Source organism: Vulpes lagopus, chromosome 12 (assembly GCF_018345385.1).
Source record: "Vulpes lagopus strain Blue_001 chromosome 12, ASM1834538v1, whole genome shotgun sequence".
In the NCBI taxonomy this organism is placed as follows: domain Eukaryota; kingdom Metazoa; phylum Chordata; class Mammalia; order Carnivora; family Canidae; genus Vulpes; species Vulpes lagopus.
In genome coordinates, this window is record NC_054835.1 from 181,444 (window position 1) to 201,676 (window position 20,233).

At 47.7% G+C, this 20,233-nt stretch overlaps 1 protein-coding gene across 4 annotated transcripts in view; it reads right to left on the reverse strand.

Moving 5' to 3' along the window:
• GGTA1 (glycoprotein alpha-galactosyltransferase 1 (inactive)) overlaps positions 1 to 16,418 on the reverse strand; it is a 57,043-nt gene extending 40,625 nt beyond the window's left edge. For 2 of the 4 annotated variants that reach the window (XM_041725023.1, XM_041725021.1), the window contains exon 1: positions 15,945 to 16,416. Coding sequence is in view for 1 of the 4 variants with exons in the window: in XM_041725022.1 (XP_041580956.1) it covers positions 15,231 to 15,253 (23 nt within the window). In the remaining 3 variants the exon portion in view is untranslated. Of the gene's footprint in view, positions 1 to 15,230; positions 15,428 to 15,944 lie in introns of those variants that run through there. The other 2 variants (XM_041725020.1, XM_041725022.1) reach the window with 2 other exon arrangements.
• Positions 16,419 to 20,233: the final 3,815 nt, after the last annotated feature.

Here is a 20,233-nt window from a genome sequence, read left to right on the forward strand (position 1 = left end):
CTCAGATAGTTAAGCATCTGCCTTCGGCTCAGGCCATGATCCCCGGGTCCTGAGATCGAGTCCCATATCCAGCTCAGCAAGGAGTCTGCTTCTCCCTCCACCTGCTGCTGCTCTCTCTGACAAATAAGTAAAATCTTTAAAAAAAAAAAGGCACTGGGTCACCCTGGTGATTTCCAAACTGTGTTCTAGAAAATCTTAGAATCTCCCGAAGTCCCTCAGGAACCACAGAGCAGAGATGAGGAGACCTTGAGAGCAGGACTCTAAGCCCCCATCCACACTCCCTTTGATCATCTTCTTTTTATCTATCTGCTATAATATACTAGGCTTCCATGTGCTACTTTGTTTGTAGTAAAGGTTTCTTGGCTATAAGTACTTTCAAAATCACTGAATTGGGCAGCCCCGGTGGCGCAGCGGTTTGGCGCCGCCTGCAGCCCTGGGCGCGATCCTGGAGACCAGGGATCGAGTCCCATGTCGGGCTCCCTGCATGGAGCCTGCTTCTCTCTCTGCCTATCTCTCTCTCTCTGAATGAATAAATAAATAAATCTTTAAAAAACAAAAAACACTGAATTGCATGATCATCCAAGAATCCCCAAATAGAAATTAACAACCTACTTTTGTTGAGTATTCCTCAAACAAGTATGGACACAGCATGAGCCTGCTCACCAGACTTATTTATTTTACCATCATAATTTAAAATATTTTGCTGCAGAGCAGTAATCAATGAGTGGAAGGGGAAAATGTGGACAGTAATTAAATGGAGTAATACACGACCTTAAAAAAAAAAAAACAGTGTTTTTGAAGAATAGTTAATAAACTAGGAAATTAAATGAGAAAGCCAGATACCACACTGCGCACAGACTACAATCTCAACTCTGGATCTAATACATCAAAACTACTGGACAGGTATGGTGGGTCCTCAAAAAATCAAACATCAAATTGTCGTATGATCCAGCAATACCACTTCTGGGTGTATATCCAAAATAACTGTAAACAGGGACTTGAAGAGGTATTTGTGCACCAATGTCTAAGCAGCATTATTTACAATAGCCAGCAAAGTGGGAACAGCTCAAGTGTCCATTGATGAACGAATGGATAGACATTAAGTGTGGTATATACACACAATGATATATTATTCAACCTTGAAAATGAAGGCGGTTGTGACACCTGCTTCAACAGAGATAAATCTTTAAAACACTTGGGATGCCTGGGTGGCTCAGCGGTTGAGTGTCTGCCTTTGGGTCACGCCATGATCCTGGAGTCCCGGGATCGAGTCCCACATCAGGCTCCCTGCATGGAGCCTGCTTCTCTCTCTGCCTATGTCTCTGCCTCTCTTTCTGTGAGTCTCTCATGAATAAATAAATAAAATCTTTTTTAAAAATCTTAAAAACATTATGCCCAGTGAGATAAGCCAGACACTGAAGGACAAAGACTGGACAATGCTACTTAGATGAGGTGCCTACGAAGGGGGCACTTGACGAGATAAGCACTGGGTGTTATACTATATGTTGGCAAATCAAACTCCAATAAAAAAAACATACAAAAAAAAAAAAAAGATGAGGTGCCTAGAGTAGCTGAATTCTTGGAGACAGAAAGTAAAGTGGTGGTTGTCAGGAACTGGGGCACAGAGGGAACGGGCAGTTACTGCCTGACAGGTATTGAGTTTCCATTTGGGAGGATGGAAATGCTCCAGGGATGGGTGGAAGTGATGGTTGCACAATGATGTAAATGTATTTAATGCTACTGAATAGTACACCCAAAAAGTGTTATAATGGTATATTTTGTTATGTATATTTCACAACAATAAAAAAAAAATACTGGCCAGAACTAGATTCATGTGGTAGTGGTGGTGAATCATGTGACACGGTTGTGGCAGAGCCATCACTTTATTCTTTCCACTTCTCCACATTTGCAAATATCCTACAATGAGAATAAATTACTTTCAAAAATGGACAAAAAACTATTTAATTAAATAAATCTGGCAGTTCTCGGATACTTCCCAAAAATGCATTGTTGCCTTTTATGTAAATGGAAGCAATACTTTATGTATTTAATTAATGAAAGGAGCCAAGTCCAAGGATGCCAACTCTAGTATACAGCAAGCCACTGAGTCAAAATAAAGGACAGGCAGAGTGCTTCCCTTCTTTAAGACTAGTTGTTCTCACCTATATTTAAATAAATTTCAAATAAAAACAGGGCCAAAACAGAATCCCCTAAAGAGCTTCCCAAGAAGCTGGCTGGCTTGGGAAAGCTCAAATGCAAACTGAAGACAAAAGAACACTACAGGAAAGTGGGGGACAGCCCGTGTTTTCTTCAGGACATTAACACACAGACAGCTGGGAAAGTGTCTTTGCCTGTAAATTTCTTTCCCTCCTGCTTCTGGAAATACTTTCTCAGGCAGAAAGAAATACGAATCCAGAAAAGGCCTGCCATTTGTGTTCAGTGCAAATCCATTTCCTCCAACACCCCTCACACCAAATAACTGTTGATATTTAAAGGATATTGGTTGGAAGGGCAGCTGATGTGTCTACCTGCCAGATGCCCTCTATCCTAAGCCAACTGTGTCCACCTTTCCTGGTTCCTGGGCCCTCTGCGTTACTGTGGGGGCTAAATGTAAAGTGTACAGTGTCACTGAGATGTTGGGCGCATAGTAAGTACTCACAAGCTTCTTCCTTTTTATCTCGGAAGTTCCCTGTTCAAGATTCATGTGTGTCCTGGTGGTGGCTTGGAGAGTGGTGGTACCAAAGGTAGTTAATGTAGTTAATCTAAGTGGTAGGTTTCCGGATTACATACAACAGTGTGGTGGAAAGAGGATCCTTCAGACATGCAGCTCAGGGGCGGCCTTGGAAGGCAGGGGAAAGGAGCCCAGTAGCCTCATGGACCCCAGATCTAAGTCCTACATTGGCCGGCACAAAGCTCTTTCACAGGGATCCGTGTGAAATCCTCAGAGCAAGAAGGTGGGCTCCATTTCACAGATGAAGAAACAGAGCCTTAAAGAGGTTCTGTCTTATTCAAGGTCACACAGGTAGGGAATAGCCAGATACATGGTTTTCTAAAATTCCCTTGGCATAAAGGGGTGAGGGACAAAGGATCCTGATAATTTCAGCTCTGCCACTAACTCCTTTGTTCAATTAGTTGTTTCCCTCTTGCATCTTTCCTTAAAAAAAGTTTTGTGGGTTTTTTTTTTTTAAGATTTTTATTTATTTATTCATCTCACACACACACACACACACACACACACACACACACACACACACAGAGGCACAGACACACATGCAGAGGGAGAAGCAGGCTCTATGCAGGGAGCCTGACGTGAGACTCGATTCCAGGTCTCCAGGATCACGCCCTGGGCCGAAGGCAGACGCTGAACGCTGAACCGCTGAGCCACCCAGGGATCCCAAAAATTTTTTAAAGAAAAGGCAGGGAGGGGACAGGAAATTCTTTGAGGCACTAAATTAGGTAAGTTTCCATCTCTGGGCTTTGGCAGCCTCATCTGTAAAATGAGCCACTTCCTGCCTCAAGCCCTTTGCACATGCTCTTGCCTCTGCCTGGGAAGCCTTTCCCCCACCCCCTCACACCCATATGCCCTCCTCCTTGTCCTGTAGGCTCTGATGATGATGTCACTCCCCAGAGGAAGTCTTCTTCGTTATATTCTTACCCTCCCTTGTAAGCACCCTATGCCTCTCCTTTGGGGTACTAACCACTATTTGGACATGTGGGCATACACGCCTCACCACAAGATGGAAGACTCCTCGTTTGCCAGCTGGCAGACAGCATGTTGATTCAAAAACTGAGTTCTTCGGGACACCTGGGTGGCTCAGCAGCTGAGCGTCTGCCTTTGGCTCAGGGTGTGATCCCGGAGTCCTGGGATCGAGTCCCACATCAGGCTCTTTGCATGGAGCCTGCTTCTCCTGTCTCTGTCTCCTGTCTCTGTCTCTCTCTCTGTGTGTGTGTGTGTGTGTGTGTGTGTGTGTGTCTCCTGAATAAATAACTAAAATCTTAAAAAAAAAAAAAAAAAAACTTGAGTTATTCTCAGGGCTCTGATCTTCAGAAAGTATCCTCCCATCCCCACCCACAACCACCCCACCCTCAGGTTCTCATCCAGACAACATGGGGAGAGATCTAACAGGGCATCTATTAGATTTCCACCAGCTCACAACTTCTGTGTCTGGTTCCCAGATCTCTCCTTTACCATGTGGTCCCTGGGAAATTTCTAAACCTTTCTAAACCTTTTACCACTCTCAGTCAGGCATCAGAGGTACAGTTACAGGAGCACCTCAACACCGTTAATCTGTTCATTCTGGGTGGTGACTCAGTTTCCTCAATTGCAAAACTGGGGTTTCTATATGGCGAAAAGCCAGGGCTCCCGCAGAGCTCGTAGCCAGCATCTGAAGTGAGTAAATGCCCATTGAGTGTGAGCTGTTCTTTTATTATCACTCTGGTTTCTGGATCACTCCCCTGTCTCACCAGACAGCCCTACTGGCCCTGCCAGCCACATCCAGCCCCATCCCTCAGAGAAAGGAAATCGGAAGCTCAGGTGCAGCCAAGCACAGCAGGAAAAGAAAACTGTAGCACAGACGGCGGAAAATCCTAGGATACTTCCCCAAAGCAGACGGATGCGGGGTCTGGCTACTGCCCCAGGCTGCTGAGCACCGGAGAAGGCCTGTGGCTGCACCCAGATTCAGTAGCCGGGGCCCTCGTTGGCTGGCCCTGGAGAGGATGACCTCCTGGAAAGCAGATCAATGAGATGCAGCACAAGATGCCAGGAGTGGGGTCAGCCCTGTTCCTATCACTGCTCTGAACATCACAGGAAAAGAGGAGGGTCTTTCAATTATTGAGTTGCTAGTCATGAAACATTTACCAGCGTGCTTCCGAGTCAAGGTCTAACCTGGGCGTTCTGTGTCTGAGGGAGTCTGTGTTCTTCCGGCCAGAGGGCGTGGTGGTGTGGCCCCAACTCTCCTGGGGATGGGGGGCGGGCGGGGGGGGGGGCGCCTCCAGTCACATGGCCTGAACTTTCTCTTCCTTTTTTAGGGCTTCCACAGTGAGGAAGCCAGACTGGGATCTCTAAAACGATCTGTTTGTCCCTGCAAAACAACTGCTCTCCTTAACAGCATTTATTATCGAGGATCTGTGAGATGGTGACTCGCTCATTAATTTGTTTATTTAATTTTGGTCAATGAAGTCCTATGGTAAGTATCCTGGGGACGTAAAAATTTAAAGGAGCCCCTGCAGGGAATCTGTAGAAATGTGTGTGGTCACCTCTAACTTTTAGATTTTCACACGGGTTTCATTCCTTTGCAGACAAAACTGTTCTGATAACAGCTGAGTGAAATTACTGTTACTTCTACTGATAATAATGACGAGGGGCGCTCCCATGTAATAACACCATGCCACTGGGCACGTCTGTTTCTGAACTGTGCACCTGTCCATTTTACACCCGAGAATCTTGAGGCCCAGAGGTTCAAAAGTTGCCCAAGGCCAGGCTGCCTCTTTGAGAGCTAGCTCTCCAGGATCCTTCTCTGTCCCGCACCTACAGCCCTGGGACTCTCCTTAGGGTGGCAGGATCTTGTGGCACTAAGGGTGCCCAAACACTGGTGGACTCTGGCTTCTCAGTTTTGTGTCAGGAATCCCCTCTGGAAAAAAAAAAAAAAAAAAGGAATCCCCTCTGGCCACCAGAACAGATGGGCCAGACACTCTCCTGTCTGCCCACGTGCACCCAGAATGCAGCAGAGTCATCTAGGCCTGGCCAATTAGTGGGTTTACATCCTAGAGAAGTGGCACAAGAGTTCAGATGCCCATGACAGGTTCCAGCAGTTCTAGAGGCAGCAGAGGCTAGAGCCAGCTCCGGGGCAAGACCCTACTGCTTCTGGCCAGCTTGGTTTTCCAGCCACCCCAGGCATACTGTGAAGCAACAAAAGAAATCCTTCCAATGCACGCCTTTTCTGCCTCTGTGAGCTAGAACCTCCGTCTGTGGCTTACACCGACGATCTCTGACAGGGACACATTCTCAGGTGCCACTCAAGAGTTATCAGCCCCAAACATTTACTGAGCACTTGCATGCTCAGGAATCGATTCCTGAGCACTCAATTAAATTTGCACATAGGAATTTTAATTTTCCCTTCCTTTGCACAGCTCTGGTTAACATCTGAAAACCGAATTTTGTTATACGAAAGACCACTGTAGACATATCCACAGATTTAGCCAACTGAACCAAGCAAGAGCCCTGCCCCTGATTTTGAGAAGTGTCTCTGCCTTCCCCATAGATGCTGAGCAAGTTCCTCTTGGGGACAGCTGGAGGGCCACTTGCAGACTCATGGTTCCCTGAGGGAGGAGATAGGAAAGCAGCTGCTGTTCTGCACACAGATGCTACCAACCCCAACCATACACCATCCTTCTGGGCAGCTGGCCCACTGTCCCAGGCTTGCTCCCTTCTCTGCTCTCCTAGCCACTAAGGCTGTCTGGGTTCTGAACAGCCAACGGGATAGCAGGATGTTTGGTTCTTACAATCTCTTCCCTCACCAGAAACACTCTTCCCTCTTCACCCTCTAACTCTTGTGGGGCTCAGCTTACAGATCACTTCCTCAAGAAAGCCCTCCCTGACCACCTCCCCTGACAGATTCAGGCCCCTGTGACACCCACCCTGCTCTTCTCCATCATGGCTCCTGCTATGCAGTCAGTTTTTTAACGACTGTCTCCTAAACCAAACCCCAGCCTCTGGGTGAGCAGGGATTGTGTCTCCCTTCTCTGCTACCTCCCAGGTATCTAGAAGAGCACATAGCAGCTGCCCAATGGATTCTGGACGTGTTGATAAATGAGTGCATGAATTCATGGTGGCTCAGTGAATGTTGAATGACCAGCTAATTTCAAAGCTCTGGGATCTCTGGAACAGGTGTATCTCCTAGAACCACAATCCCTGGTGTCCAATCTGGCAAGTAGGAGCCAAAAACACTGGGCTCCCTCTGGCCACGATAGCTGCTTCTCCCTTTTGGTTTTTAGTCTGAATGTTTATTTCCTGGGGGTTTGGACTTACTGTTTAACAGCAAGAGTTGCTCAGAGATAAGTTTGCTAGATCACGGCTTCAGGCTATTTTGCTGACAGGGAAACTGAGGCGCTGGCAGCCCCAGTACATGGAGTGGCCAGATCAGCTCACTTTCAGCCCAGACGCTTTCCAGTGTCCTGTTCTAAGTGAGCATTTAAAGCAAGGTTCCTAAAGACAAGAGCACACAGCCTGGGATAGAATTAAAAACTTTCATTAAGGGGATCCTTGGGTGGCACAGTGGTTTGGCGCCTGCCTTTGGCCCAGGGTGCGATCCTGGAGACCCGGGATCGAATCCCACATCGGGCTCCCGGTGCATGGAGCCTGCTTCTCCCTCTGCCTGTGTCTCTGCCTCTCTCTCTCTCTCTGTGTGCCTATCATAAATAAAAATAAAAATTAAAAAAAAACTTTCATTAAGAACTAATCACAAGATCTGGCCTCTCTTTCCTGGCTTCTTCCAGAGGTTATCTTGCACTCCATCTGGTTGATTTCTGTCTGAGCAGCACCATGTAGCAGCCCTGCCCCGGCCTGGATGTGCATCTATACCAAGCACCCCTGAACCCTCAGAGCCACCTTTGCTTCCCCTGCCTGCACACCACCAGGGTCTCCAAGCCACACTGTTGGGAGTCAGGCCTGGCCTTTCACTGCAGAAGCCGGAGGGCACGCTGCACACCCCAATGGCTCTCTTTGCTGATCCACGCCCGTAGTTAGGTAGAGGCTACCTCTATTCTGAATATTCTATACCTCTATTCAGAATAATCCTCTATTTTGCTATTCGTTCTTGAAAGGCTTTAGCCAAAACATTAAAACCCCATCCCTCAGTTTCTCCCTATATAAAATGGGGGCATAATTCTTAACTTGCTAACCTCACAGGGCATTTGTGTTGCTCAAGCAAGATGGAAATATGACCTCACTCTTCCAACTGTCAACTAGTGTAGAGAACTCTAATAATAATAATTCTATAATTATTTTTCTGTTTTCCCTGGGGTTTTGCTGTCAACCCATAGCCAACTGATCGCTTCCAGGGCTCATTCCACCCAACCTCTCAGCACCATTCAGCCCTCCTGACAACGTCCTCCCGGAAACCTCGCTCTGCCCCTCACTTCCCAGATACGCTCTCCCTGGACTCTCCTCCTCCCCCTCAGATCACTCACTCTCCGAGTTGGAACCTGGTGCAAGCAGCAGCACCATGCCTTCTCCTGCCATTGACACCTGCCGAGCACATGTGGCTTGAGAGAGAAGCCACAGGAAGCACAGGCGACCACCCAGCCCACTTGTGAACGCTGGTCCAGCCTTTCCCATATCCTGGCATCTCCCTCAGCTGGGTCTGACCGCATGCAGCTGAGGTCTGTGGCCTTCACACTGGGTTTGGACAAGTTGAGCAGAACAGCTTTCTGGCTGGAGTTTTAAATGGCATATTTTTACTTCCTCTTTTTCAAAAGAGAAGATTTTTAAAAGTAATTCTGGGTTAAGTATACTAAATGATGACCTCTCTGCCTTCAGTACACATACCAAATCTACATTGCTTTGGCTTTCCAAACTAAGCTACCTGCCCACCCTGTCTGAGGAGTGAAGGTAAAAGCTCCTGGGAGCAGACCTCTCAGCCCAGACCAAGAGGTGAGGTGCCTTGCTCCAGGACTGACAGTCATTAGGGATGCAAACTAATGCAGTCGGCCTCTACCTAACTACGGGCGTGGATCAGCAAAGAGAGCCATTGGGGTGTGCATCGTGCCCTCCGGCGACTGCAGTGCACCATCGAGGTTCCCTGGGGTTGCTGGGGGTAGCACCTAACTCCTGGGATGCAGGGGGCGACTGGTTTCACAGAGAGGATGATGATTAAGCTGGGTCATGAAGGAGGAGTCTGCAGGTGGATTTGGGGAGGAAGTAAAAAGGGTGTTCCAAGCAGAGCGGGCACCATGGGGAAAAGCCCAGAGCCATAAAACCAGGGGAGGGTTTCAGGAATTAGCAGTAGTTCCCAGAGGCTGGAGCAGAAATCCTAAGGGATAGAGTGACGAGAATAAAGAATTGTTCAGAGAGCAGCTCGTCATGTCATGTAAAGAAAATGTCATGTAAAGAAACACGTGCCTTACCCTGAGCCAGAGGGGAGCCTGGGAAAGATCAAATCCCCAATCAGTGGCTGGTGAGGCGTAGGTTGCAGTAACAAGATGTCCTGGAGCAGAGAACAGAGAGGTCATAGCAGCAGGGGTCTGGGTGGAGAGGGCTGCACCTCAACTAAGCAAGAACCATGGCACCAAAGTACAAGGATGACAAAGAGGCAGGGTTGCCTGCACTGGGCCATAGATCTGGTTCAGAGGGAGGCTCTCAGATAGAAGGACCATGTGTACAAAGACACAGCAACTTGAAAGTGCATCACCATGCCTGAAAAGAGGGCAACTGTACCAGAGCAGCCTGTGCAATGGGGATTAGTTTGGAGAGATAAAAATCAATGCAGACTTGTATCAGGGAGTTATTAACGAATACATGTGATCAATTGGATTATTGTTCTTAACTATTACTCCCTGCTAAAAAGCAGCTACAGACATACTCTCGAGGTGGTGCAGGTTCAGTTCCCGACTACTGCAATAAAGCAAATATTACAACCAAGCAAATCAAATGAATTTTGGTTTTTTTTTCATGCATATAAAAGTTATGTTTACGCCATGCTGTAGTCTATTAAGTGCATTATATCTAAGAAAACAATGCATATGCCTTAATTTAAAAATTCTTTATTGCTAAAAAAAAAAAATCTTTATTGCTAAAAAAAAAAAAAAAAATGCTACCCAGTATCTGAGCTTTCAGCAAGCTGGAATTTTTTTGCTGGTGGAGGAGGGTCTTGCCTTGATGTTGATGGCTAGTGATCAGGATAACTGGTTGCTGCAGGTTGGGGTGGCTCTGGCAATTTCTTAAAATGAGACAACAGTAAACTTTGCTGCATCAACTGAATCTTCCTTTCATCAATGATTTCTCTACAGCATGAGATGCTATTTGATAGCATGTTACCCACATTAGAACTTCTTTTAAAATTGGAGTCAGGGACACCTGGGTGGCTCAGTGGTTGAGCATCTGCCTTTGGCTCAGGCCATGTTCCCAGGGTCTTGGGATCAAGTCCTGCATCAGGCTCCCCATGGGGAGCCTGCTTCTCCCTCTGCCTATATCTTTACCTCTCTCTGTGTGTCTCTCATGTATAAATAAATAAATAATCCTCAAAAATAAAATAAAATAAATAAAATAAAATAGTGGTTTTTTATTTCTCTCTCAAACCGTGCCACTGGCTTTATCAGCAGAGTTAATATGATTATTCTAAATCCTCTGTTGTCATTTCAACAATCTTCACAGCCTCTTCATCAGGACTAGACTCCATCTCAAGAAACCACTTTCTTTGCTCATCCATAAGAAATACCTCCTCACCCGTTAAAAGTTCTATCATGAGATTGCAGCAATTCTAATAAAGTAATGACAGAAGAGTTTGTTGAAATAATGAAAATGTTGCAAGAATTACCAAAATGTGCTACAGAGACACAAACTGAGCAAATGCTGTTGCAAAAATGGTGCCAGTTGGGGCACCTGGGTGGTTCAGTTGGTTAGACGTACAGCCCTTGAGACTGGCCCAGGTCATGATCTCAGGGTCATGATATTGAGCCCAGCCTTGGGCTCTCAGCTGGGCATGGAGACTGCTTGGGATTCTCTTTCCTACTGTCCCTCCCACCCCTGTGCTACTACTTTCTGTGCCCCTCTCTTAAAAAAAAAAAAAAAAAAAAAAAAAAAAAGCACAGATAGACTTTTTGGATCTAGGGTTGCCACAAACCTTCAATTTGTAAAAAAAAACACAATTCATCTGCAAAGCACAATAAAATGAAATGTGCCTGTTGGGGCGCTTGGGTGGCTCAATCCATTAAGCATCCGACTCTTAATTTCAGTTCAGGTTATGATGGTGGGATTAAGCCCTGCATCAGGCTCCATGCTCAGTAGGGAGTCTGCTTAGATTCTCTATTTCCCTCTCCTTCTGTCCCCCCACCTTCGATCACATGCTTTCTCTCACTCTCTTTCTCTAAAATAAATAAATAGGGGATCCCTGGGTGGCTCAGTGGTTTAGCGCCTCTGCCTTTGGCCCAGGATGCGATCCTGGAGTCCCAGGATCGAGTCCCGCGTCAGGGTCCCAGCATGGAGCCTGCTTCTCCCTCCTCCTGTGTCTCTGCCTCCCTCTCTCTCTCTCTCTCTCTCTCTCTATGTCTATCACAAATAAATAAATAAATCTTAAAAAAATAAAATAAAATAATAAATAAATTTTAAAAAGTGGGGGGAGGCCTGGGTGGCTCAGTTGGTTGAATGTCTGACTTCATGGGATCCCTGGGTCTCAGCGGTTTAGCGCTTGCCTTGTGCCCAGGGCATGATCCTGGAGTCCCGGGATCAGGTCCTGCGTGGGGCTCCTTGCATGGAGCCTGCATCTCCCTCTGCCTGTGTCTCTGCCTGTGACTCTCTGCTTCTTTCTCTCTGTGTCTCTCATGAATAAAGTTTAAAAAGTATAAATAAAAAATAAATAAATAAAAAATGTCTGACTTCAGTTCAAGGCACAATCTCAGTCTGGGGACAGAGCCCCAAGTCAGGGTCTTGGGATAGAGCCCCACATTGGGCTCCTTGCTCAGCAGGGAGTCTGCTTGTCCCTCTTCCCCTCCTCCAACTTATGTGCTCTCTCTTTCTCTCAAGTGAATAAAAATCTTAAAAAAAAAAACAATAAAACAAAATGTGCTTATATATCCATTCATCTGTCCCACTGACTTTGGGTTTGGTCACATCACTGACTTTGACCAACAGAATGTAGGTAGAAGTGATAGCATGCCAGTTCAGAGTGGAGGCTTTACAAGGTATCACATCATTCCTTTCTTCCTCCAGCTCCAACCATGAAAATAATATATATCAGCTAGATGGAGCTCCTTCAGTCTTCATCCTGCAGTGAGAAGACACATGGAGCAGATCTGGCTGGCTGGCACCTGGAGCTCAACCACAAAACCACATAACCAACTGCTCTACAGTCATCATTTTAGATGAACAATACACTTTTGTGGTCATAAATTGAGATTTGGGGGTGGTTTATTATGCAGCAGAGCTGCAGAAAAAGCTAACTGATACACACTACACGAGATGAGAAGGGAGCAGATGGTGATGATCATGAGGATTGTACACATTTAGGGTCAACAGAGAATTCTGTTGTTGACAAGCTTTCTCACTTTCATCCACTCACATCCAGTCTCAGGAATGGAGGCATCCATCCTCCTTTCAAAGCCAACCTCCCAATTTCTTCCTGTTCCTCTAGCACCTTGCTCTATCACCCATCCTTCCCTCCTTCTCTTGGACTGAGTCCTTCCCCTGAGCCTCCATCTCTCTTGTCTTTTCCATCCTAAAATCCTTCCCTTCACCATCTTTCTACAACAGTAGTGCAATCTCCCTCTGGTCTTTTCAAACATAATTCTTGAAAAAGCTGCCTCTGTACTCGCCACCTCCACTTCCTTCTCTCTCATGTCTCAGCAATCTAGCTTGCCTGCCCTCCATTCTGCCAAAACTACTCCCAACAGATGTCAATTATCTCCTAACGGTTCAGTGCAACTTCCTCTCCTTATCTTCCCAGACCACTCCACACCATTTAGCATGGAACCAAATACATTATCCCTACCCTTGACCTAAATGTCCTTCTTTATATATTCTTAGTTAGTGGTGCCATCATTCATCCAGTGACCCATGACAGAAAGCCAATATGAGATCATAAGTTGTGTTCCAGCCTTGTCAAGTCTGTAGTGTCCTTGAGACGCCCAAGAAGACATGCCTGGTGGGCAGTTAAATATGTGAATCGAAGACCCCAAATGGAGATGTGAACTGGAGACAAAGACAACAGTCCTGGAGGTAGCGTTTAAACCCATAAGCATGGGGTTGCCTGGGTGGCTCAGCGGTTGACTGTCTGCCTTCGGCTCAGGGAGTGATCCAGGATCGAGTCCTGCATCAGGCTCCCTGCATGGAGCCTGCTTCTCCCTCTGCCTGTGTCTCTGCCTCTCTCTCTCTCTCTCTCTTATGAATAAATAAATAAAATCTTTTGAAAAAACAAATAAAGCCCTAAGCAGAAACAAACTCGCCTAATTTGTAGAGTCTAAGTACTAACTCTTAAATCTCAGGTGATATGCAGAAAGCTCTCTGGAGCCCAGAAACTCCTATTCCTAAGGTCACAATTCCAACTATTGACCTCCAAACTACCATCTTGTTTCATATTCTGCCTCCTGTTTATGCTCTCTTCTCCAACAATCCTTAAAATTCCATTATAAAGTAGAAGGTATGAGATGCCATCACCCAGCCACTAAAACCTAAATTCAAAACGACTGACAACACCAAATATTGTGTAGGGTGCAGAATAATCACACGCCTCACACGTTACTATGGGAAGGTAAAATGGTATATATCCTGTGACCCAAGGGTTTCACTTCTACTTGAAAACAAGCATAACTTGATGAGATGAGCACTAGGTGTTATACTATATGTTGGCAGATTGAATTTAAAATGAAAAGAAAACAAATGTCCACAAAAGAATTCTATAAGAATTAAGAGCTCAAATTAGAAATAACCCAAAACGTTCATCAACGAAAGAATGAATAAGCAAACTGTGGTATACCCATACAATAGAATGAATACTACTCAGCATAAAAAGGAACATATACTCATACACAGCAACACAGGTGAACGTGAAAACTGCTTTGTCAAGTGAAATAAACCAGAGATATATGGTACGGTTCCATTTATGTGAAGCCCAAGAGCAGGCAAAATTAATCAACGGTAATAAAATCAGAAAAATGGTTGCATAGAGGGACAGAAGGAAAATTAGTTGGACATGGGAACTTTCTAGGTTGATGCAAATATTTACATCTCATTTTGGGTAGTGGTTACATAACCATAAACAACTGTCAAGACATGTTTGAACCGAACATTTAAGATCTGTGGATGCTATTGTATGTAGATTAAACTTTAAGAATTAGAAAAATAAAACTTTCAAGTATCTACAAAAAAAAAAAAAAAACCAAAAACAATGAAATAGAAAAAATACAGGGCAGAAAATACACTCATTTCAAATACAATTACATTTATGATATGAACATCCACACACGCCCATGAATGCCCAGTCTCCCACTTAATGCTGCCCCGCTGTCAGCCATTCTCTTCTCACTCTAGCTCCCATCTGAATGACATCTGTCCATCAGCCATTTTTCCCTCATCATGAGGGATAACATAATGTAAAGAGCACAAGCCTTAGAGTCAGGCAGAGCTGCATTCCAATCCCAGCTGCGAATTAAATGCTGAGTGCCCAGGAGCAAGTTGCTTGGCCTCTCTGACCTGCACACCCTGCCAGGCTGAGCTCATAGGGGCTGACTAGCTCCTGGGGAACGCAATTCTTTTTTATCTCAGCCTGTAAAACCAACTCCCATGTGAAGATCCCACAAAAGTCCTTTAAAAATATCTACAAGGATGTAATTCTTGGCTTCTTCTCCCAGAAGGGTAAAAAGGTAGACCTGAGGCCTTGGAGTTAGGGTCCTCGTGAGCTGGTGCTAACAGCTGGAGAAATAGATGCTCAGAGCCACCATGGGCAGGTAAAGGTCTCCTGGCCTATTATTCAGGACACAGGTTTCCTGCCAAGGTTTGGCCACCAGATCTTACACAAATCACTTTGCGTACATCTTGACTCAGTTTCTCCACTGAAGATGACCAAATGAGACTGGATCCGAGGAATCTGTTACTAAAAACGGCTCATGGGGTTTCCCAACAAAGAGATAAAAACTTCTAGGAGGAAACTCCTGTCTGAAAGAAGGAAGGGAAGGGTCAGAGCCCTGCCCTGGAGGCTCTCCTCCTCCACTACGGTGGCTCCTGAGCCAGGATCCCAAGACTCCCAGCGGGACAGTTTGAAATCTCTTGGATAAGAGATAAGCCCTAGGGATTTTTTTCAGCACTGCTTTATTGTCATAGTTGTCCAGTACATGCCACTTGTAACAACAACAGATTTTCACCTGCCCCTCATCTGCTGGAGCAGGTAAGGTACACCCAGCAATGACTTGGAACAAGATAGAGTGCTTGCTCCGCGTAGCCAAAGAGGCACAGAAGTACAAGAGAATAACGATGTCCCCACCCCGAAACACACACTGGCCCCTCCTCACTAGCATTTTCTTACCCAGAGCAGCATCCACATTTCATAGTTGTAGAAACTGAGGCTTCCCCTAAGCAAGTGTCTCCCAGCTAAGAAGCAGGCGGCCGGAGCTCTCCCTGGGGGCATATCCTGACTCCTGAGACATACCTATTTTCAGGTAAATAAAGGAGACTACGAGGCCTTCAGGCCTTCGCAGGAGCCAGAAGGCGTGCAAACGACAAAACAAGGCCACAAAAGCAGCAGCCCGGGGCTCCGTTCCTTGGGGGGGGGGGGGGGGGGCTGTTTGGGAGGAGGAAGGAGCGCTTACACCCTCCTCGCCTTCCTCCTCCTCCTCCTTCCCTCCCGCCAGCGAGAAGATTGGGAAATCTCCATTTGCCCTGCTTTCTACCCGTGAACGCTGACAATTTTTTCCACTTTACTGTTTTTGGATGCCTTTCAAGAGTTTGTGCAATCGTACTGCTTAGCTCTTTTTCTGCCATTTCCAAGGAGGGATGATGTCCCTCTCGCGCAAGAATGGGGTGGTTTGTAAGGCTGGAGGGCCCCTGCCTCTTCCCTGCTTCCCCTAGTGCAGCAGGCAGACCCTTTTGCTGCCCAAGTTAGAAATGTTTGAGACTTTCCCGAAGCCGATGTTTGGTTGGGTCGTCGCAATCCGACCACTCCCCTCTGGGCGGCTACTTCCAGGCTCGCGAGCCCCTCTTCACCTTTCCAGGCTCCCGCGTCCCAGGGGCATCCTCTTACCGTCTGGTCCTGGGCGAGAGCCGTCCTTCTGTCCTGCCCCACGGGAGGCGACAGACCCCTCGCTCCTTTCGAGATTCCTTGGGGGGGGGGGTCCCGCCGATGGACCGCGGACCCCGGGCCTCCTGTCTTCCGCCCCCGCAGCCGGGACCGCGTGGGGAGACCCCCGCCTGCCGACCCGCCCGCGAGTCTGGAGGCGGGGCGGGGCGGGGGCAGGACGGGACGCGAGCGGGGTGCGGACGGGGGCCGGGGCGCAGAAACCGCGACGAGAACAAAAGCGAGGACCGGCGCAGGGCGGACGCGACACAGGGCGGACACAGGGCAGGGCCGGCGCGGGGGCCCGCGGCTCGTCCTCGCCGCCCCCGCCGCGCCCGCAGCCCCGGCCCGGCCCGGCTCCAGCCCTCGGGGGCTCGGCGGCGCCCGCGGGACCCACCTGATCCGCAGAGCCCGGGCGCACTCGGCGCTGCCCGCGCTCCCGCCCCGCCCCGCCCCGGCCCGGCCGCGCCCTGGGCCGCCTGCAGCCGCCGCGCCGCCTCCGGCCCTGCGAGCCCCGCGGGGCGTGCCGGGCGGGTGTGGGGCCGCGGGCGGCGCCCCCGGGGGCGGGCGGGCGCTGGGCAGCGGCTGCGGGTGCGGCTGCGGGAGCCGGGCGGGCCGCTAGCGGCGGGAGGCGGCCGCGCGAGGGCGGTGGCGTGTGAGCGAGCGAGCGCGAGAGCCAGCGGGGGCGCCGCGGGGAGGCGGACGGGGCGTCTGTTTCATTTTCACTCAGGCAGAAAAAGGCCTGCGACCAGCAAAAACAGGATACCCCGGGGAGAGCGGCTCGCTGGGGGGCGGGGCGGCCGCGGCTGCGGCTGCGGCGCGGGGTGGGGGCTGCCCGCGGGGAGGGGCCGCGGGCCCGGGCGCGCTGCCGGGCGCTGGCGAGGCTTAGAGCCCGCGAGGTCTCGTGCCCCCGCTCGCTTCCTGGGGAAGGAAGAGCGCGGATGGAGACGGCGGCGGGCGCCCTCGTCGCTGCGGCTGCAGCCCCCGAGGTGCTGAGCTCCGGACAGCGGGCTGGCCCCGGGCGCCCCCGGCAGGCCCGCCCCGGCGTGTTCACGGACAGGAGCCCGGGGTTCTCCCACGTCCCACACACAGTCCCCGGGATCCTCCACTGGAATGGTTCAAAAGTTACCTGCTCCCCCCCCCCCCCCCCCCCATCTATTTGAGAGCTTGTGCTTTCTGCGCCGGGTGTGACAACTCACTTCTGGTAAGTTGATAGAGGCACATCCGGCTGCCTCTGCTTAGTTGCCCTGCACTGATCAGGACAACAAGCATCCTACTCCCGCTCTGGGGCTCCCCGCCAGGTATTTGCGCGTGGAAATGCAAAACTTTTCCAGAGTCACCTGCTACCGAACCTCAGTTGGAGAGACAGAAATCAACTTAAGTATTTTAATGCATTGAAACTACACTTTGGGCAAAAACCATGAGTGGAACGTACAACTTCATTAGAGACCTTACTGAATACTTGAAGGATGCACAAAAGCTGCCAGCGGGCCCGGTGCCCTCTTGCGAGCTTGGGACAGTGGTTTCCTGACGGGTCTGATGTGGGAAGCAAAGGCAGAAGGAAAATGTAGATAAAATCTAATGTCCTTATAACCTGCAGCCCACTTGGAAGCAGGCTGAGTATGCATACCCCTTCCTTCAGGAAGCTCCCAGCTGTCTTAATGACTTACTTACTAGGGGAATAAACAACTTTAGCTTGATGATAGGTAATACAGAAGAGCTTGCTTCTCTTCTCAAAGATTCGCCTCAGGAACAACAGACAGTAAGTGAAATGATAGATTATTAAGTTGAGATACAGAGAAAGCTACCAGAAGTGAGAGAGGGCCCCGGAGAACGTTGTCACTGAGGGCTTTTACCCTCCGTCTTTTATAGGAAACTGACCAGGGAACTTGGTAAATTTCTTGGCAATATCAGGGTATGTTAGTAAATATCATGTCTATATTTAGAACAAACGTGGTGGACTCCTAACTATCATAATAACAAACAAGATGTTCTTATAAATATCCTGAGCCCAAACAAGCTATTACCTTCTCTGCGGTTAATATCTCTTCCATAACATTTCTCTACATCTGTGATTTCTGTAAACCTAGTCAGGTAGTCCATGGCCTTGAGATTCATGTGCCCTCTTGGTTTGAGCAGACTATTTAGTGACATATTTCTCGGTAGTCTGGTGAGTTTCTGGGATTACTTAGTAGCCGTTAAAGGGAGATACTCCCTAACATTTTGGAGCTAAGGAGCCAGGTTTATTTTTTGTTTTTGTTTTTGTTTTTACTCTTGTCTCTGTTTTCTTGGGATGGGTAGGAGGCTGACTTTGGAGCCTTTTCCTTATCTTTCCTTGCCTAGCCCTATCTGCCCTTGACTCTTCCTACATCAATAGCAAGGCCTCCCGCATCCTGTGAGTCTTCTTTGGCATACGAAAATCCTTGTGGAACTTCCTTTATCTCTACTGCTCCCAACCCCAAAGTACAGTATGTAACTGGTTGCTCCTCACAAATCCTAGGTCAGCAGCTCTTTCTGTCCATGGGTCCTGTCCCCCTTGCTTTAATAAAACCACCTTTTTGCACCAAAGATGCAAAAAGATTTCTTTTTTGGCCATCAGCTCTGGACCTCACGAACACAAACATTCCAAAAATTACAACAGGTCTAATGGAGTAAAATGGTGGGAGAATTGAATCCTTGACCCCACGCAGCAGCTCAGGATGAGGAGCTCCATGGCAGCAGCACAATGGGTCTTTTACTAGGTCATAAATTGGGCCATTATTGTCTTTGGTGAACACATCTGTAGTCCCTCATCAGTAGTGAGTACCATTGTAAATATACAATGAGCGATGTACTAAGTGCATTATTTCCTATTTTTCGTGTTGCATTTGAGAATGCATTGTTTAAGTTGCTCGGCCCATAAAACTGGATTATAAATGAGTTCTGTTGTGTTGTTATTATTGTTTTAAGAAAACAATGACAGGGGGGATCCCTGGGTGGCGCAGCGGTTTGGCGCCTGCCTTTGGCCCAGGGCGCGATCCTGGAGACCCGGGATCGAATCCCATGTCGGGCTCCCGGTGCATGGAGCCTGCTTCTCCCTCTGCCTGTGTCTCTGCCTCTCTCTCTCTCACTGTGTGCCTATCATAAATAAATAAAAAAAATTAAAAAAAAAAAAAGAAAAAAAAAAAAGAAAACAATGACAGTAACTCTGACAGTGACACCGGAAACTGTCAGTAATGTAAAAACATTACTGCTATTGTTAAACCCAATGTCAGACGTCTGATGTCAGCAACACATCACCAGTCCCGTTCATTAACTGTTGTTAATTTGGATTTTCCTGATTTCATGGTTGTTTTTGTTTCCTTAGAAGATTTGTGTGGGATTTACGGTTTTATAGACCTGGGAACTTGAGTTCATGCTTAATTTAGGTTTATCCCTATGTCAGTAATGATAAGATAAATATAACTTAAGCCAACTGCGGGTCTGGAAGTTTTCTTGATCTGCTTTGAGCGGATCCATGTAGTTCTCACAACTTAAGTTCTAACAATATCTGAGCTGGAAAACACCTTGAAGATTCTTCTCACTGGGCTTGGGGTCAGGGGATCTAGGTTTAAGTCCTCAGATTAGTCATTCTTCCCTTCTGAGATTCATTTGCCTTATATGCAAAATGGGATAAGATGACTAGTTCAAGGGGGAGGCAGAACCAAAATGAGTAATGGTTGGCGACAAGGCTTTGGAACCAGGCATCACATCACAGGAGTGTGAGACTGAATTCGTGGACAGGAAGGGGAGTGTCAGGTAGGCACTTAGCTAGCTCTGACCATTTCCCAAGCTTTGCGCCAAACACTCCACCCATACCTGAGCCCACTTAATCAGCATGCCCTAATCACATCTCCGTTTTCCAGAGAAGAAAGCCAAGGCATAGACAAGTGAAGTAACTTTGTTCACCGTCTCCCTAGGTATTGATGTGAGGAACAAAGGCAGGAGAAATTTTATGAAATTTCTTTACTACTTAGAGCCCCTTGACAAGTATTTAAAACAGGCAGAGTGACATTCCTCTAGGAACCCAGCTGCCTCAATGTCACTACTTTGCTAAGGGCAAAAGGCAATCTTAGCCTGATTCCCAGCATCCTATAAATCTACTTTAACATATAAAAATTCCTTTGGAAACTTCCTTTGTCTTACTCCCCCAAGATATGTGTTGGCAATCATCCCCCAAGTGTATGACCCACCGATATACATCTGAAAGGTCTCATGACTAAGGTTTTATTAGACAT